The sequence below is a fragment of the Mytilus galloprovincialis genome, chromosome 12 (genome assembly GCF_965363235.1).
Source record: "Mytilus galloprovincialis chromosome 12, xbMytGall1.hap1.1, whole genome shotgun sequence".
NCBI classification, from domain to species: domain Eukaryota; kingdom Metazoa; phylum Mollusca; class Bivalvia; order Mytilida; family Mytilidae; genus Mytilus; species Mytilus galloprovincialis.
The window spans coordinates 72786675-72807035 of NC_134849.1; the positions used below are offsets into that span (position 1 = coordinate 72786675).

The 20361-nt window shown below is 32.3% G+C and overlaps 2 protein-coding genes across 4 annotated transcripts; one reads left to right on the forward strand and one right to left on the reverse strand.

Moving 5' to 3' along the window:
* Positions 1–492: 492 nt before the first annotated feature.
* LOC143054765 (uncharacterized) lies at positions 493–13745 on the forward strand. 2 transcript variants are annotated; one of them, XM_076227814.1, is made up of 5 exons: positions 493–568; positions 2746–2818; positions 4689–4832; positions 5729–5983; positions 9181–13745. In XM_076227814.1, exons 2-5 carry the CDS (start codon positions 2785–2787, stop codon positions 9207–9209), a joined length of 462 nt encoding a protein of 153 aa, XP_076083929.1. In that variant the 5' UTR covers positions 493–568; positions 2746–2784; the 3' UTR covers positions 9210–13745. The 2 variants fall into 2 exon arrangements, with proteins under 2 accessions (XP_076083929.1, XP_076083928.1); XM_076227813.1 differs by lacking the exon at positions 493–568 and adding an exon at positions 581–683.
* Positions 13660–19886, reverse strand: LOC143054764 (uncharacterized). 2 transcript variants are annotated; one of them, XM_076227811.1, is made up of 5 exons: positions 19504–19886; positions 18410–18461; positions 17110–17253; positions 15238–15489; positions 13660–13902 (listed from the first exon to the last, which is right to left on the reverse strand). In XM_076227811.1, the coding sequence occupies exons 2-5, from the start codon at positions 18447–18449 to the stop codon at positions 13874–13876; spliced, it is 465 nt and encodes a 154-aa protein (XP_076083926.1). In that variant the 5' UTR covers positions 18450–18461; positions 19504–19886; the 3' UTR covers positions 13660–13873. The 2 variants fall into 2 exon arrangements, with proteins under 2 accessions (XP_076083926.1, XP_076083927.1); XM_076227812.1 differs by having other exon boundaries at positions 19500–19579.
* Positions 19887–20361: the final 475 nt, after the last annotated feature.

A 20361-nucleotide genomic window follows, 5' to 3' on the forward strand; every position in this document is an offset into this window, starting at 1 on the left:
TAATTCATACCTGGCAGGATATTAATGATCTTTTTTTCCCTTTTTTGTCTAACTATACATCTGTAATATTTTTGAATTAAACGACAGAGGCTGCTATTAACACGTGTGTTTGCAAGTGTAGACGAAAATAACTAAAACAAATTACGTGAATACAAAATTCAAAAGATCATTGGAAAGTACTTTTTAGGTATACATGTACAGATTTTATTTTCTTATCAATTTTAAGTCTTTTTGGCCATAATGGCCGCAAGTAGTGCACTATCATCGGCAATTATAAACCTCCGTTTATAACCTGTACGTCTCAACACTGCTAGGACTCCTTGATGCACCAAGGACTTGCATGTATAATATGCCACTAAGGACTCGAAGGAGCGCTGTTATATATTTACATTAATTTCATATTACGGTAGAGAATATCAGATTGATAGTTATTTGTCACAAGTCATAGTTAATCATCGGGATTATGGACAATTAAAGTGAATTATTGATTCAAAGTTCTTACACTGAACTTCACACTCTATTGAATAAGATTATTTGCTTAATCTCAATAGGCTGAAATATTTGTAATGTAAGTATCCAGATTTTTTTTTATAAATTCCAATGTACATTAAAGTCCAAGTGTGATTTATAAACAAATTGAAATATTTGTCATGGTAGTTCACATTACTTAAATGTTTTGAAAGGTAAGGCACTATTTTTTCTAATATGTATAATTATTATGATCATTATAATTTCTCGTTAGAAAATTAACAAGCCATTACTGCTAGCATGTTTAACCCCGCCACATTCTGTATGTACATGTATGTGGCTGTCCAAAAGTCAGACGCTTGTAATCAATTAATTGGTTGTCTTTAGTTGCTGTGTTACATATTTGTGTTTCGTTCTTTTGTTTTGTACATAAACTCATCTTCGCTAGCCAAGGGTTAAAATCCACTCCCGTGGAGAGAGCGGGAGTGGATTGTAACCCTTGGCTAGCGAAGATGACATAAACTAGGCCTTTAAAATATTTTACATTTGTCTTTTATAACTAACTATGCGGTTTGGTTTTGCTCTTTGTTAAAGGCCGTACGGTGACCTATAGTTGTTAATTTCTGTGTCATTTTGCCTTTTGGGAGACAAAAAGGCCAACCAGCTAATTCAATAGACATGTACCAGATCATCTAAAATGGGCGATGCTACGCACTGAAATGAAATGGGGTTTGGGGGGGGGGGCGGAACTTCTGTTCAAATGTTCAATTAAATCGAACTTTCTTGAAAAAAATACACGGGTGCTAGATGTATCCAGCAAATAAAAACCCCAGCAAATGCAAAGAAATAAGTAGTTGAGAAAATTTTATAAGAGTTATACTTACATGTATGTGTAAGACAAAGTTTTTAATTTGTTTTTGGAATATAAGTTTTTAATCATTGCTACATATACCTCACATTCCTGTCATACAATAAGTGAGCTACCACTTGATTTTTAGGAGGGGGAAGAGGGGCTATGATGATTTTTTAAAGATGTAATCCCTGTCGTGTCCTGCCTTTTTATTTTTCATTCTATTCAGTCCTGCTTTATTATTATTATTTTATCCTGACTTTTATTTTTTGAATAAAAATAAAAAATCATCCTGCCTTTTATTTTACACAAAACCCCTGTCCTGCCTTTTCCAGATTTTATCCTAGTTCTCCCTTGCACTAAAAAAATAAGGGTAGCTCCCTAAGACGATCCATGCTATGGGGCTTCAGAGTTCTGTTTAGTTATGCGGAATGGGCAAATACGCATATATATCGTTTCGTAGAGTATATTAAATATCACGTAAGATCATTGCGGAAAGTACAATGCATGTTCCTGCATCAACTTCCATTTGGAAGGAATAATGCACGTTCGACTTGGTGCATTAGCCTGGGATCCTGTCTTACTACTGGCCGAAAGTAGGCGTTGAGTCAGGGTGCCAAGGTTGTTGGTACATCAACGTCTGTTCGGAAATTATCATGCATGTTCCTATATTAACGTTCGGAAAGTTTACCCATATGATAAAGAATACTTTTGTAACATATGTAATTTCTACTTGTGACCAATATATCCGAGTCGATTTCTCGTCATCTAACCGTTTTTCCCTTCTGTTAAGGCCAAATAAAAATAAATGTGTGGTTCCAATTACCCTACCTACCCTACTTACCCTACTTTTTATTCGTAAAAATAGCCTACCTTAAAGATTTTTTTGTCATTTTCCATGAAGCACTGTTAAAGTCAGAATGTTGCTCCCATAGACTCAATGTAAAAAAAATAACATAAAATAAACAAAAAAGTCTACCTACCTACCCTAATTTTTTTTTATATCTAACTGGAACCACACATTCTATTTTATTTGGCCTTACAAAACCTGTAACATATTTTCTCCAGAATATACATGAAATCATTGCCATTGGCAATAAAGATAAACAATATCAATTAAAGTTAATAAATATATTGGCATTTGATTAAAGTATTAGACTTGAATCATGTATACCAATTACATTGTAATGTCATAACCAAAAAATGGACACAAAGGGAAAAAACCTCAGGCACAACTTTAATAAGTTTAAAAAAAAAACATAATACAATGTACAGAATGTGTTACAACATGCATGTAAATTGGTTCCAGAGACAATGTGGAAAACTTTATATTACGACAAAATCATTGAAATACATGTACAAATATTATCTAATAATATAAGTGTAAATAAAAAGACTATGAATTTCAAACTTATTTTTTTTATTAGTTTACGGAACAGAAATAAATCGAATATAAAAAAAGAAAGATGGCGGATGATATGAGTAAAGAGGAAATGGAAGGTATGTCTTACAGTAATATAGCAATGATCAGGTTCTCCATAATTCTAATGGAGGAAAAAGATGTTTACAAGAACTACTATGCTCACAGAAGCTTGGTCGTCTGTACCTAATTGTCCACCTCTGCCACTTCTTACTTATAGAAGCCTCTAAGGTTAAAAAAGTATCTCCGTCAAATTGTTCGCCTGGGCCACTTCTTACTCACTGAAGCCACTAAGTTGATCTCTGCCAAAATCTTCACCTAGCTATATAGGCAGGCGCGTAGCTACGTTTACGTCAAAACGCCCGGGCGTACACTTGAATTTTGATAAAAAAAATATTTTAAGGTCGTACCCAACACTTTCACTAAAATTGATTTGGCTCGTTTAATTTTCATAAAATTTTGACAATGTATTTACTTTGACCCTTTAACAAAAATATAAAAATTTCAAAAATTTTTAACCAACTGTTTTGTCAGAAAAATTACACTGGTTATATAACAGTTTGACAAACACCAATTTTGATCACTGAGAAGCTTAATATTCCCTTTACAACACAACGTAATTAAAACGTTCAGCTGACTTTACAGAGTTATCTCCCTGTAGAGTTAAGACCACCTTAATCTAAAGAAAATAAAAAGATTTTTTTAGAAGCACATCAGCTTTATAATTCTTTCTTCGTTAGCTTGTAATTGCAGAAATTTAGTTTTCAGCCAAATGGTATCCTATATTATATTTGTTTACTTTCTGTCAAGTCTGAATTTCTACTGTGAGTTCTATACTGACTTCCCTTTTGTTTAAAGAAATTCATTATCTGCTGAGATTCGTTTTGTGGTTTAAAGATTTGTCGAGCCTGTGACATATTTATGACGCCAAAGAGAGACATAGCTGCGTTCCTAAATTTCGTCGTCGGCGTTAACATAAAGGTTCAGTATGTTGTTAAAAAAATAACAAAGGCTGGGTTAACATTTTTTACACAACAATTTCTTTGTCAAAACTTCATCTAATTGTTAATAAATGAGACTTTAGCAGAATCCAAGAATTTTTTACAAATTTTGTCTGAAGCAAAGTTTTGAAAGTAAATTTTGTTTATTCATTTGTCAGTATTATACCGACAGATGGCTTTTTAAAATTATTAATGCATAAACCTTGATAGACTGTCATGAAACTTGTGCGAAAACTAATATTTCAGATCAAGAAAAAGTATCAAAAGAAAATGTTTAATTTTTCAAATCCTGTAATGGACTGATAAATGGATTCACTTTTGCGAGGAATATCCTAGACGAGAACCAGGGTTCCACAGAACCCTTTACGATATCTAATATTGCACCTGAACATCTCTGAAGATGTAATTATTACATGTTCATTTACGAAATTTGGACATAAAATAGATATGTTTGTTGGTTGAGTGCTTTACCCCCACGGCTCTTTTTAAACATATTTTAAAAGTTACTGGTTTTGACATTTTCTCTAAGTCCAATGACCATTATATGTTGCTACTGATGAGTTCTTAATGACAGAAATGGTATCCATTCTCCATAAGTCTAAAGATTCCGGGGCTTCGCTCCCTAGCTCTAACCCACTACAAAAATTGTTTGACATGAACCTGTTTTGGGATCCTTGGATTCCTCGCCAAGGTTCGGGCGTACAAGTAAAAATGATCTAGCTACGCCAATGCTAGGCATCTTCTTATTTACAGAGGCAAATTGTTCAAGTGAAAATATTTTGTCCGTCATTTTTATAGTTGTAATCTCTGTGCTTCTGTCATCCTGCCGTATTTTTACCAATTGTCTCACCACAAACATAGCCTTTGAAAAATGTAAGCCCCTGCCCCATAAATCAAATTGATAGCTCCCCAATTCTTTCTTGAATCTAACTGTGTTATCTTTTTTCAGAAATTCGTAAAACTTTCAATCTTCTCGACAGAAATCACGATGGACGACTATCGAAAACGGAAATCATTAAAGGCATACACTTGTTAAAAGTCAATCCAACCGAAGTCGAGGCGGAGGATATAATGAGCGAGTTGGATCTTGATGGTAAGTTTTTTCAGACTCGACATCATTATCAATACTTCCCATACTACATTTTAACTTTTAACGGAGAAGACGCGATTAAAGGGCGACATCTCTTCGAATTGATAATGCGTTTGTAAGGGTTTCACAAAAAGAATCTTTTAATAAATATTTTGATATGAGCGTCATTGATGAGTCTTATGTAGACGAAACGCGCGTCTGGTGTTCTAAATTATAATCCTGGTGCCTTTGATAACTATTTTAAGCATTCGTATGCAACGCATTTGAATACTTTTGTGTTTTAAGATCTTACGTGATTTCAATGTGAAAATGTTACTGCTAACCGTATAAAAAAAGATTTAGTAATCATATTTTTTTTTATTTGATTAATTTTTTACCCTAAATGTGTTTTTGTTCAAAATTACGTATCTATCAGAATCTTCACCAACAATTAGTTTCATTGAGCTTAAAGTAACACATAATGTAACTTCCATATAACTGATCGAATGTGATATTCCATGACTTCGTGCTACGTTTTCTTTTACGATTAAAAATTGAGTTGGATCGATGTACAGAAGAATTGTATCATTGCTTGTTTGGGTTAAAAATTGTAGAATATTATTGCATATAATATTCTTGGATAAAAGTTCCATATTCAAATTCAACTGGTTCTCGGCTGACTACTGTTTTTTTATTACCGATGCGTTAAATACAAGCAAATTTCTGTTCACACCAAAATTATTCTATAGAACTGGTTTTCACAAAATGAAATCATCCGTGAGAGGAATAAATAAATAAATATGACATTTTTTCTTTCAAAAACAAATGAACCCTATTAGAATGCATCACATGTTGTTATTCTGTACTTTCAGATACCGTTTTTAATTTTTTATATATCACATTAAACTATTTTCAAATAGGAGACGGACTGGTTACTTGGGAGGAGTATCTGAAAGCCTTATCAGTTCAAATCAAGAAACAAGCATACGAAGAACAATTATTCACACAAGCTTTTAAAAAGTTTGATAAAGACAATAGTGGATTTATAGACAAAGAAGAACTTAAAGCTGTCTTGAAACGGAAAGGAGCCAAATGGACTGATGAAGATTTAGCATACTTAGACGACCTCTTTCTTGAAGCGGATGAAGACGGAAATGGACGCGTTGAATATAAAGGTATTACTACTTTCTGTGTGCATTTCATCTTCGCTAGTAAAGAGTTACCATCCACTCCCTTGGCTAGCGTAGATGTGTGCAGTTTAGCATATTTCCAAAAATATATTAAACTCGGGTTTTATTTTCGGCAACCTCGGTTTTATTGATTTTATAACGGCAAAATGTGTGTCATCTGCACACAGGTAACATAATTCGAGATAAGAGAGGCATGAAAATAGACTCAACCTCTGATGCCAGATAATACCAAGTTTACCAAACGCCTCACTGTCGGACGGCCATTTTACAAATTGATTTTCTTTGAAGCACATCATTACTGTCAAGTAGCACGACAAAAAAGTTTTAGTTTATTAAGAGAGGTAGAAAAAGTGTAAGCGAGGGCAACACTCCTAAAAATTTGTTTATTTTATCGCTTTGTTTAAATATATTCTATATATATATATATGATTTAAAGTGACACCGATTATATTTTTCGAAAACGTTATCCCTAGTGGTCATTGAAGAGATCTGTTGTCGTCTATTTTTTCGATTTCATGATATCAAAATTGTGTTGGTGCTTTGTAAAGCTTTGGACGTCCACTTTTCGAGATCTCTGAAACAGGCTAAACGTATCTAGCCTTCAACAGTAATATGAGATTAAGGGGAAATATAAAGCGGATTTAAAAATTACCTAAAGATATTAAATTTTCATGAAAATGCACAAGTTTCATCTACATTATGGATGAGATTGTGTGATAGAATTCAGGAATTCAGGAAGCTGACTATGCGGTATGGGCATTGTTGAAGGCCGTACGGTGACCTATAGTTGTTAATGTCTGTGTCATTTTGGTCTTTTGTGGATAGTTGTCTCATTGGCAATCATACCACATCTTCTTTTTTATATTTGTTTTGATATATGCATTTGCAAAAAATCATTAAAATTTAACTGAAAATTCCAACTTATGATACTATTGTAAGTAGCAAAATAAATGCACAGTAAGTGTCAAATCTAGTCTCATTTCAATAGTGTCAAACCGCTGAAATATTACATATCTCTGTAGCATACGTATGTTTCTATCGAAGTTTTATTTGTTTGTTGTTTGATTAGATTTCCCGTGTATGTACTTTTCGATTTTTTGTTTTGCAAGTCTGAAAAGCCAACTTAAAAAGTGTTTGTTCTAAATTACAGGTTTACAGTAATCATTTGCCTTTTTTTTAATTTAAAAAAAAATAAAAATCACAGATAATACATAGTATGTCCTTATATCATAGTGCGTGGAACGTGAGTTTACGTTGATGATAATCGTATTCGGAAGTTATATCAGTTACATCAGTAGAACCTTGCTTCAAACAATTTTACTTGGTTATTTGATTGATATAAATGTCCAGCGACAAATATTACATTCATATTAAGAATGATAGCAAGACAACAGTATATACATATATACATTGTACCTGCTAATGTATTAAACAGATATGTTTATGATTTAACCCCATAGTGCTGCGTGTTGGGCGGTGAAAATCAAATATTTTTAGTCTTTAAATTGACCCGGTTGGAGATCAAACCTTCTTCTTTGACAACTAGACTATTATCGGTTTATGTTTGACTGGGCTTCATTATATTACACACAAATTACATACGAGGAGATTTATAACTATTTAAATAGTTACCACTTAGCTAATACATTGTATGTAAGAACAAACAAAAATCAATTATACTTATATACATGTTAGTTGTTAAAAACCACTCTCACAAAACTATGACAAATAACAGTGATGTATTTACTTGTTATATCAATGACAAGAGATCAGGGATATACATCAATAAGACAGCAACCAAACGACACAAATAAGGGAGATACCATTTGATTTTTATGGAGGGTGGGGTGGGGGCTAGGATGAAATTTGAAAAAAATACTAGTAGGCAGGACAGGAATTTTGAGTAAAAAAAAAGCAGGATGAGACACTTGCAAAAAAAAAAAGTCAGGATGACAATTAAGGTAAAAAAAAGTCAGGATAAACTAAAAAAAAAAAAGGCAGTACCGAATAGAGTGAAAAATAAAAAGGCAGGACAGAGATTACAACTAAAAAAAATGCAGGACAAAATTTTTCATCCTAGCTCCCCCATAAAAATCAAATGGTAGCTCCCTAAACAAGAAATCGAGACATGTAAAAAAAGTGGTGAGCAACACCTAATTCTGTAAAAAAAAAAGAAGAAGATTATAATATATTATACGATAAAAACAATTTTGAATTGAAACAAGTACATGAACATGTAATGGTTGAAGGTGGTCATTTTTGTCCGATTCTTGTTTCATCAAACGCCTAAATCATCCCACAGCCTGCTCTTTCTTACTTTATATATTTAAGAAGACCGTCGACTATGTACATGTATCTATATGGACTCGGTGGCGTGCTCACTTAAAATTTTAAAGATCGCGAGGTCGATCCTCGGGTAGTTCAAACCATATACTTATAATTCGATATTTTCTGCTTCTGTTCTTAAAAGAGGGACGAAAGATACCAAAAGGGACAGTCAAACTCATAAATCTAAAACAAACTGAAAACGCCATGGCTAAAAATGAAAAAGACAAACAAACAACAGCACACATGACACAACATAGAAAACTAAAGAATAAACAACACGAACCCCAACAAAAAACAAGGGGTGATCTCAGGTGCCCCGGAAGGGTAAGCAGATCCTGCTCCACATGTGGTACCCGTCGTGTTGCTTATGTGATAACCAATCCGGTAAATAGTCTAATTCGGTAGGTCACATTCATGAAAGGGAAGGGGATTGTAGTTACGACGAAAGGAACATATCCGATATCGTTTGTGAAACGGTTATTCCATAACGGTCAACCAACTCGTGATGGCGTCCGTAAAATTTACGAAGGGATGATTTCAACTTCACCATTTGGAACTCTTGGTTTAATACGCAACGTTAAGGATTACGAACTGATTTGATCGTTAACAGACTAATGCTCATACATTTTCCTAGGCAGGGTGGCATGTATTCCGATAGACTGTTACTTTGTGGTGTGAAATAGCATGTTAAAATGCGACTCGGTGCCTCGGTCTAGTTCAAAATATGGTGCATATTCGTGTCTCATATACATGTTACATTGTGATATTTGTCGCGTGATGTTGAATATCAAAGTGAACTGACTAAGCTTAAGTGTGTAAGAACTTTCTTTTTATTTTGTTTTGTTATTTTTCAGAATTTGTGAAAACTTTCTGTGACCAGTGATTTACTTCCTGAGGAACATTGTACTTTTATAAAGCAGGAACATTATTGGTACGGCTAGAAGCACATATTACTATTTGTTTTACAATGCAGTGGCGTAGCTTGCATGTATGCTCAAGCATCCACATCATTTTTTCAGGAAAAAAAATATAAATAAAGATATTTTCGCAGCAGTTAAACTCAAGGTATCCGTATGTAACAAGGGTTAAGGTAGCACTCCACAGTTAGGTGTGTAGTTTCGCATTTTGGCCCCTGTGGATTTTTCAAATATGAGAGCTAGTGTGCAATAAAATTCATTTTTGGATAGCTGAGTATTAAAATAGCCTTTGTATTGGGTTTATATGAACATCAAGATTATGTAATGTATGTAATATAGGCTGTTTTCTGTATGACAGTCCGTATTTGCATGTCCCTACCATACATTGGTCCGGCAATTATTGTAATGTTTTTTTCCAACTTTTTATCGCACGAACTTTGTGATTGGATTTTACGAAAAAATGAGGAGAAAGACACACATTTTTTATTTGATCATTAGGAAGATTTATGAAAACAGTTTCTAAAAAGGTATCATTCAAAGGCATTGAAATTCTAGTTTGATCCAAATTTTGGGGGGATATGTGACATGTCCACCCCCCTTTTTGCAATATTTTATTGTAAATAAATGCAGAATGTTGCCATGGATACACATAAAAGGAATTAATTTTCACTCTTTTAACTTTTGAAAATCAAATCTATGGAATATGCTGATTACATACATATGTACATGTACAACACAAACAGTTAGGTTAATGTATTAGAAATCCAGGAATATGAGATGATAAAACTTTTTGTGGCTCATTTTTGATTTTATTTTCTAACTGTGTAGTGCTACCTTATGGCACATCAGAAAGCACAGAAATGCACTTTTTAAGATAAAATTTACCCCAAATATTTAGTCTTTAATGTTCTTGTTTTAGTTCTGAAGGTAAAACATCTGCTAGGAATGCAATTTATGTTTATTTTATTGTTTACTGTCCTTAGCAACCAAATATACACATTTTGGCACTTAGACATGTTGCGGTCTTAAATTTGTACTCCATTAGCTTCGCCATTGTAACCAAAGATTGAGCTTTATATGATATCCTCAGAATGTATCGCTTCATATTTTTGAATGCGAATAAGTCAAATAAACATTTTTAGTAGGATTTTATATTATAATTTGGCATTAATTAGATTTAATGATGCCAGTACTGCTAGAAATTTATACCCTGCTTGAGAGCTTCTAAACCAAGGTTAGGTATGCTATTAACAGCAAAATTGACCTATAAGTGCTTTCAAATACCTAAAAATTGTACAATTTGTCCTCTTTTAAGGTAATTTTATGATTTTAAATAAGATAATGGGAAAAGTTTTAGAAATTTACCCCAAAAATGAGACAGACTTGAAGTTTTTCACTATGATCCAGCATTTATTTTTAAATCACTTTTTGTCGCGTTTCAACATCAACTGCTAACCTTCATAAAATCTTTATTACTGAACCAATTTTAAAAACTAAGGTACCATTTTCATCGTAACAGCTAGTAGAATACAGAAAACATAATAAAAATTGAGGCAGGAGGGGAAAAATTTCACCTTAAGGTAGCACTCCACAGTTAGGTGTGTAGTTTCGCATTTTGGCCCCTGTGGATTTTTCAAATATGAGAGCTAGTGTGCAATAAAATTCATTTTTGGATAGCTGAGTATTAAAATAGCCTTTGTATTGGGTTTATATGAACATCAAGATTATGTAATGTATGTAATATAGGCTGTTTTCTGTATGACAGTCCGTATTTGCATGTCCCTACCATACATTGGTCCGGCAATTATTGTAATGTTTTTTTCCAACTTTTTATCGCACGAACTTTGTGATTGGATTTTACGAAAAAATGAGGCGAAAGACACCCATTTTTTATTTGATCATTAGGAATATTTATGAAAACAGTTTCTAAAAAGGTATCATTCAAAGGCATTGAAATTCTAGTTTGATCCAAATTTTGGGGGGATATGTGACATGTCCACCCCCCTTTTTGCAATATTTTATTGTAAATAAATGCAGAATGTTGCCATGGATACACATAAAAGGAATTAATTTTCACTCTTTTAACTTTTGAAAATCAAATCTATGGAATATGCTGATTACATACATATGTACATGTACAACACAAACAGTTAGGTTAATGTATTAGAAATCCAGGAATATGAGATGATAAAACATTTTGTGGCTCATTTTTGATTTTATTTTCTAACTGTGGAGTGCTACCTAACATCCAATTATTTCCGATGAAGTGTGCTTGGTCTTTTATTAAGGATAATTTAGTTCATGTAATAAAACAAGATGGATAAATCGCAGAAAAGTGTTCTCGATGTTTTTTTGTAAAAAGATTACGTCGTCGGCTACGGCAAGTGCAGAGGACGATGCACAGATCCTCGGACATGTTTCATCTGAAATTGAGCCTAGCGGAGCGATGGCTTCTACAACTGACTAACAACATAACTGACAACTAAACCACCATATCCTGATATCGTTTCCTGTGACATGAAAGACGACGTGAAAAAAACTAATCTATAATAGAGTGTGATCATTCCTAGGCTTATCAGTTAATTCCAGTTTCTATCTAGGTCCACATATTAATTTTATTTTCAATAAAAGAACAAAATTCCTATGTCCCCTGTTTTGCACATATTTTATGTAACCAAGGAACAAGGGCAATAACTAATAAAAAATAATGTTTTTCCTTTTCCTTTTATTTTTAATGGAGAAATAAAAGCTTCAGAGAAAATGCAATGGGATTTCCGTTATAATTTTATATTTCAAACGGTTAAAGCTTATACTAATTTTCGAAATTGTCATTGCTGATGATATAAAAATCTGGCAAGAATTGTACACATGAGAGTGCAAACAAGACCGGATGGACGAACACCAGGAATTTCGATGATGTCCCCTGCGACGCGTTAATGGAATCACTTCAGTTCCTGTACTGTGATGGGGCCGTTTTTTGAGAAATGCTAGGAAAGGGGATCACTTCAGTTCCTTTATACAGAAGTGCCGCTGTGATGGGGCCGTTTATGAGATGTCAAATATATGATTGGTGGGAAACTTTTACATCAAATAAATAAATTATGAATTACATTCAATTTCGAGAATTTCGAGAAAACATTAAAATTTTGTTTGAAATATAATTATATGAATTCGTGGGTATTTTGAAATTAAACAAAAATATAACCAGTGTCGGATTCTAGGGGAGTACATGTGCTTACAGGAACAATGTCTGAAAAAAAAATATAATTTTCTGCATAAAATAGCCTAAAAAAAAAAGGGCATCCACATCATTTCAACCCTGGCTACGCCAAAAACGAAGAAATTTGTCTATCCTGTTATGTCTATCCTGTTACTATGGTTGCTATGGTTACAGTAACAGGATAGACAATTATAGACAAAAACGTCGTTAATTTTTTTATCTTAACATGTAGGTGGAAAACGAATGAAATATTTCATTGTTTGAACTCATCTTAAGGTTATAACGTCTTAATCTTCCCAATTAAGCATTTGCAGGTGCAATACTGATATCGGTAACAGGATAGACAAAAAGGTAACAGGATAGACTTTTATATAGTGATATATCAGAAACGTACGTTCCTGTTACCAACGAAATAAAGAGAAAAGTAAATTAACCTATGAGGGATTTACTTGATGTTGGGTTTAATTGAAAGGGTGAAAAAAGGCCGAACAATATAAATTGCTATCTTAGACTTGCATTACTGGTGGTAATTTTTACAACCTTTGAAAACCAATTTTTAGAGCCATTTTTCAGTACAACCTAGAAAATTGGCAAATAATCTATTATTTTACAGAATGAATATATATAGAAGTTTATTCTCTTGAAAACCATCCAATTGGTAACGTAAAACAAGCTTAACATTTTATCTAAACCTTTTCTTAATAACCCAAAATTTCTTTTGAAAATGGTAACAGGATAGACAAAATATTGTACCATCGATCAAAAAATGTTTCAAGATATTCTTGTTTGACATCATTAAGATTGCATCTTTTAATATGTTGTTCTTAAAGTACTGTTTGTTTTGATTTGCTTATGTAGAGGGTTGTTTGAATAAGTAACTTTTAATAAATTTTTCAATTTCAAAATTCGACATTTTTTGAAAATGACCCATTTAGCATGGAACATTTTAAATAATCTAATCAACTTGCATATAGAATGTCCACTTAACAATATATATATAAAAAAGCTAAAAGATTGAACATCAAAATCCGAGATTGCACATTAAAGGGGGAGAAATTCCTGCTCCACTATTTTATCATGTTATACAAATACGTTAATGTAAACAATAATTAGATTTAGATGTTTTAGCAGATAGATTTTTATCATGCAAAACTTTCAATTGTATGTTAATTAAGAACGGAATGACCAGATACAAATTACAATGGAATAGAAAGTTTTATTGACATATTGATTATAATATATGTATATGTATATGAATATGAAATGGTTATATTGATTTTAAGATTTTCTAATATATACACGTACGTATTCCACAAATTCTATGCAAGTCAAATGGTCTTTGTCAATGTAGTTCATTAAAAATACAATACTTGGTAATCCAATCATCACGATCAATTGCTCTACAATCGCTTAAACTTCGCAGAAATATTTAACAAATTCTGAAATAAAAGGAAGAACGAATTAACAAAATCGCAATATACACACAACTATAGATATTTTGGTTGATTGAGTGTGGCTTGTTACCTTACATTCAGTGGCAAATATTTCATGCATATTTAGGACGAGAACAAATCTGAAATAAATTGATTGAAAATACTGCAAGTAAATCGACTGTTTAGTTGATCAAATATAAAACACTTAAGTAATGAAACGTAAATTTTTTCAAACTGTTTTTAGCAGTAACATGTCTCATGATAGCGTCGCCACATTCAGGACACGACACGTTGGCAGAGGGTCGCAGAATTTTCTGATGTTTGTTGATTTTGGCGTTTTCGATGAAGGCTGCGTACTTCTATCCAGTCAGAAACTACCGTCTCATAAAATATCGAAGGGTTTGTTTGATGAAATATCTTCACTGATAATTTGCTGGACCATAGCATATTTAGTCCTTTACTGATACTCAAGCGGATATTTGATATACATTTGTACATACAAATAAACAATAAAGAATGAGTTATCTTTCCTTTTACAAAAATATTTCGTTTGAAAAGTTGTGTTGAATGACAGTGATCGTTCAAATTCGAGCGTCACTAATGAGTCTTTTGTAGACAAAACGCGCGTCTGACGCAAATACAAAATTTAAATCCTGGTATCTATGTTGAATTCATTTATTCCAACTGTGAATAATCTCATTGAAAATAAATTATAAAATGAGTTTAACTCGTTTTTAAAAGATAATTGCATTCTCTAATCGAAGCTGTTAAGAAATTTGTGAGCGTTATATAAGATAAACACCTTCCATTTGATATTGGAATACAAAATATTTGTGCCAGTTATATTGTATTTCATTACTATTGCTTTATGATCATTTGTATGTGTAAAAAGTTAAAAAGTTAAAAAAAAGTTGGTTAACTGAACTCAGACATTTAAAAAGTATAATCACAAAAAAATAAACTCCGAGGAAATTTCAAAACGGCAAGTCCCTAAGCAAATGGCAAAATCAAAAGCTCAAACACATCAAACGAATGGACAACAACTGTCATATTCCTGACTTGGTACAGGCATTTACTTTTATTTTGTAGAAAATGGTGGATTTAACCTGGTTTTATACATTATGTAGCTAGCTAAACCTGTCACGTGTATGACAATCGTATAAAATTCCATTATTTTGACAACGATGTGTGAACAGAACAAGACATAATAGGTAAAAATGTCAAAATAAGGGGTACAGCAGTCTCCGTTGTGTTGGTATATCAATAACTGCAATGTATAAAAACAAACAGATATATAAAGAAACATTTACCAGGACACAATAACACAATAAAACCACTTACCACTATATGATATTTTGCCATCACCATTAACATCTGCCTCATTGAATTGTTTTTCTATTTCTTCTTCTGTCATTTTACACCCAGACATAACTTTCTTCAATTCACCTAAATCTACCTCCCCACTGTTGTCTGTATCATACTTTTTGAAATTTTTCATATAAAGTGCCTTCTTTTTATCAATACGTCTGTCCATTTCTTTTAATTGTTTAGACATAATGCTTTTATATTCATCATATTCAATATAACCATTTCCTAAAAATAAAAAGAATATATTTGAAAATATAAAAACGTGTTCCTTTAAATTGGATAAAAAAAACTAGATTACTTTTTGGTTTTGATTCAGAAGAGCAGGTGACTCTGATAAAACAAGAGACACGTGCGCAGAATGAATTTGAAAGAAAACACCGTTGTATAGGGCTTACTATGACACAATATAAAGTCCATGCGATTCTCTTGGGTGTTTGGTCTCAAAACCTCTTATTTTATAGGCCATGACACCCTTCATTACACGTTTACCACTGATATGTAAATACAAAAATCACAATTAAAATCACACCTTCTGACAGTAACAGCCTTTTCTGTTATCTTTATAAACCCGAAGCCGCTAGTGCTGTTATGTCTTTTATCATGCATTGAATACAAAATTTTAAAAAGTTCTCAAAAAGGAATTTTCATTTTTATGTAAAATTATTGAAGATATTTTCTAAACCTGATTCATCACCACTCAGCGTCAGAAGATACTGTATTTTTTTCCAATAACAATGCTCAGATACATTGACGTAATAATATACAAAAGAACAATATGCATTATGTTATGTTAATACTACTGTTTAACTGGAATCCGATTGTATTACGCTACACTCAAATGAACAAAGTGTAGAAGCCGAGAACCAGCTTATAGGTGGTATGGTAGTATTTGCATTCCAGAATTTAGGTTGCTCTTTTGTGTACCCTACCTAAGTCAATGTAACTGAACAGTGTGATTGGACAAAAACTACAGTATTAAATACTTTCCCAAACTGAGGGATGAATCTGGTGTAGAAAAACATGATATAATTTTACATACAGATGAAAATGATTTTTTTGGGATTTGTTTTAAACTTTGTATTCACTGCACGATAAAAGACCTAAAAGCACTAGTGACCTTAGGTTTTTAAAAATAGCAAAAAAAAGTAAACGGTTATGATACACTTTCAAATTCATTTCTTAATAGTAAAATGAAAGTACTTTAGTTAACTGTGAATGTAGAATTTTTCGCAGTGTTATAAATGGGTGAAAATTCTAAAAAGGCTATCATTATCCCCTATGGACCAGGAAATACTACCGTGCCACCTATAGGGAAAACGGTACTATTTATTCTGCCATAGGCGACAATATTAACATTTTCTAAATTTACCACTTTTTAAGATAAAAACCTGGATAAAACAGTTATATGTTGTGTTAGTACTTTATTATTGTGTTTTAAAAATTAAAGCCAAATAGTATCATGACCAACTTCCAACAGAGCTTGTTTATGTTATCCATGCCCACCGTCATTTTACACCAAATTTATGAAATTTTGCAAGTCTTTTCGAATAATTCTCTAGAAAATATTTCAATAGGTTTCAAAATTTATATTGTAAATATACACACTGCAGTTATTCATAGATAAATAAAAAATATATTCTACCCTTACATCCAATCACAGCGCTCTTAAGTTGACTTCCTATGCCCTGTCTTGGGTACACAAAAGGCCAACCTAATGCTGGGAAAATTAAATACTACCGTTTTCCCTATACTATTGTGCCCCCTGAGTGATGGAGTAAAGAGAATGGTTACGGAACGGAGATGATCAATATACGGATTTTGCAGTATTATTTGTACATATCTTACCATCGGTATCAATTTCCTTGATCATTTGCTGAGCCTGTTGTAGTGTCATATTAACTCCTATAAAATGGCCTCCTTTTACAAATTCTTTTGCAGACAATTTATTGTCTTTGTTCAAATCTAATAATTCAAATGTTCGTTTGATTTCTGAAAAATGGAAAAGACATTTCTACCCTGACCAATTTATGAAGATCTATTGCGATTACATGTTATTATTTTGATTTCGACGATTGTAGCCATATGTGGAGCAGTATAATTATTATCAGTTTTCAGTGGTCTATTTTCATATAGAGTTATCAAACATACTAACATGAACTTTCAACTAGATATGAGTGAAGTAGTTTGCTGAATTAAGTCATCTTTGTATCCTCAAAGAGAAAATTGTCGGTAGAGATTTTAATTGTGTTCTTAACACGAATCTTCTCTTTACATTTATAATCTAACAACAATTGAAGGTTACACATTTAGTTTCTATAAGAGAGACGAACGATACTAAAGGAATATTCATACTGTTAGTTGAAATTAAACTGATGGTGCAAAAAATGAAAACGACAAAAAGACAAACATTACACAAAACACATCATAGAAAACCAATTACTCAGCAACACGAACCCCACATCTAGACATTTCTTGTCTTATTTTGGTAATTTTTTAAGATTATAAGAAATTAACCGTCTTGTCGGAATTTTTCGACCCCGACCTTGATACACAAATGAAGATAATAACTAAGTACATATAATTTAATACGTATACATTGATATAAAAGATAAAAAGGTTATACTAATATAGTAGTAAGATTTTTTGACCAGATTAATGTAAACCATTTAATTCGAACTATTATTTGATAGTATTTTTATTTAAAAAAATATGTAGGTATTGTCAGATATCATCTGAATTGTAGGTAACAGTTTAAACATTATCATATTTTAAGACACACCGTCAACGCACTTGCTTGCTTTTCTAACGCTTAAACATGTTTGTCATGTTCAGAAATACAGACAACAGTGGTACACCGCTGTTCACAAGTCATAAATCGATTGAAAGAAAACAAATCCTGAGAACAAACCAAAACGGAGGGAATACATTAGTTATAAGAGGAAGACAAAAGAACAACAGGAACACCAAAAAGCAACAACAACATACGCCAGCTAATATTGAGACGAACTATTTGATAGCAACTGCCTTATTCCTGACTTAGTACAGGATATTTTAAATGTTTTGACCTCGAAGTTCATTTGCTAGTCTGCTTGACTAATCTTCAAATCTCCTTTTATATATAAAGGTCGGTAGTATATACTTTTACCTGAGAGATGTTCTTTACTGATTTCTTCTAGGTCTGTCATGGTATCTTTTGTCTATTTAAAATTGAAATAAAATATCACGAATATAAAACATTTGATAAAATTATAAGTTTTATTTTCTTCTCAAATTTCTGTGAATCTTATTCTTCTTACCGGAACATATGGTTATTTTCTTTAGTTTGTTTTCAACTTATATTTTCAGTTTTTGTATTGAGGGTTTTGAGTTCCAAGTTCCTATTAATCTAGAATTAGTTTGAATGTAATTTCTCTATCCCTCTTTAAAAGAATTATTCAATATTCTGAGTACGTCATTGGTTAATTTTTCGATTTTTGTTTTACATCGGCTTACTACATTGATTACATTTTAATATGTTTTCAATCAATTTAATTTTGGGCCATTTTTTTTTCTGTATTTGTTTGTTTTCTGTTTTTTCCCCCTGAGACATCGATATGTTCCCGCTTTCTGTTTTATTCTATTTTCATTTTCAATATTCTGATTTAAATATATTACCTTGTTCCTCTGTTTTTGTTTGGATATCTTTCTGATTGATTTAAATATCATTATGTGTATTACTAGGTACTTGTTTATTTTGCGATTGCTTGTTTTTTATTTTCCAATCTACAGTTTTTGGCTTTTAACTGAGTAAAGCACAAGAAGAACATTGAAGCGAATCACTGTCTGGATCCAGTATTATTTTTTATCTGTTTACATTATATCATCCCTTAAATGTTAAAATTGAGAATGGAAATGGGGAATGTGCCAAAGAGACAACAACCCGACCATAGAAAAAAACAACAGCAGAAGGTCACCATCAGGTCTTCAATGTAGCGAGAAATTCCCGCACCCGGAGGCGTCCTTCAGCTGGCCCCTAAACAAATATATACTAGTTCAGTGATAATGAACGCCATAGTAAGTAATGGATTCCAAGTATCACTGAAGATACATTAATTATCCAAATGTGTAACAGTTGGTACTGATTATGTTATTTATCTATAATTTCAAAAAGAAACATTAAGACACAATTTTAAACTTTTAACAGTCAAATGACAAAACATCGTGCCTTGGTTTTAGAGAAAAAAATATATACCTACTTACGTGTGTCTATACCACAATCATACAACACACTTGTTAAATTGTCAGAATACTGTTTGAACTTTATTTATTTGAAATCCCTCGTGTTGTAATTCAACACACTATATTTCTTAATCTTCTCATTTTATCACTTAATGCTGAACTAACGCCATTTAATATTCCCTTTGTTTTGTTCTTTCATCACAAAAATCTGATGGTCACAGGTCAAATGATCAGATAAATAATAAAACAATAGAAATAAATGTGTATTAAATAAATAAGATTTTTAAATTTAAATCTTAAATAATAATCGATTCTCATACCACGAATAACCTCTCAATAGTTTGGACTATGAGCAAGATACATAAAAAAGGTCTTCTTAGAACTAAGGTTTCATCTTTACCATATAATATTGACATAAAACTACGCGAAGGTCGTAAAAGGTTTTTTTTTTTTTTTTTTTTTTTTGGGGGGGGGGGGGGGGGGGGTAGCGTGCACATTTATGAACTGGACCGCCATTCTCTAAAACCATGTGGAGCATCAGTCGAGATGAAGTGACTTTCTATGTGTTTAATGTGATATGCACCAATACTTTCATAATATTGTAGTAAGCAAGAAATTTCGGTAGTTTGATGCTTGGCTACGATTCCTTTTCCTGAACATTAGAACTACACTTATGTGTCTAAGTGGCGCCACTCCTCCATTTTGGCATCTTTTATTCTTTATTAAGCTTCAAAACTTCTTAGGATTGAATTTCTGTTCAGGGTTGATCATGTCATGGATGTATGTAGAATAAGCTTTTAATAATATCTTATTCATTCAAATGCGACGTCATTTTTCATTTTTTAATGATCTGTTTTACAAATTCAAATGACGTCATTT

What these genes read in the sequence shown, in the direction of transcription:
- LOC143054765 (XM_076227814.1), top strand. Translation starts at nt 2,785, where the DNA reads ATGGCGGATGATATGAGTAAAGAGGAAATGGAAG. An exon ending in GAGTAAAGAGGAAATGGAAG is followed by an intron (nt 2,819 to 4,688) that starts GTATGTCTTACA and finishes ATCTTTTTTCAG; the next exon opens with AAATTCGTAAAACTTTCAAT. An exon ending in TGGACGCGTTGAATATAAAG is followed by an intron (nt 5,984 to 9,180) that starts GTATTACTACTT and finishes GTTATTTTTCAG; the next exon opens with AATTTGTGAAAACTTTCTGT.
- LOC143054764 (XM_076227811.1), bottom strand. Translation starts at nt 18,449, where the DNA reads ATGACAGACCTAGAAGAAATCAGTAAAGAACATCTCTCAG. An exon ending in CAGTAAAGAACATCTCTCAG is followed by an intron (nt 17,254 to 18,409) that starts GTAAAAGTATAT and finishes TCCATTTTTCAG; the next exon opens with AAATCAAACGAACATTTGAA. An exon ending in TGGCAAAATATCATATAGTG is followed by an intron (nt 13,903 to 15,237) that starts GTAAGTGGTTTT and finishes CTTTTATTTCAG; the next exon opens with AATTTGTTAAATATTTCTGC.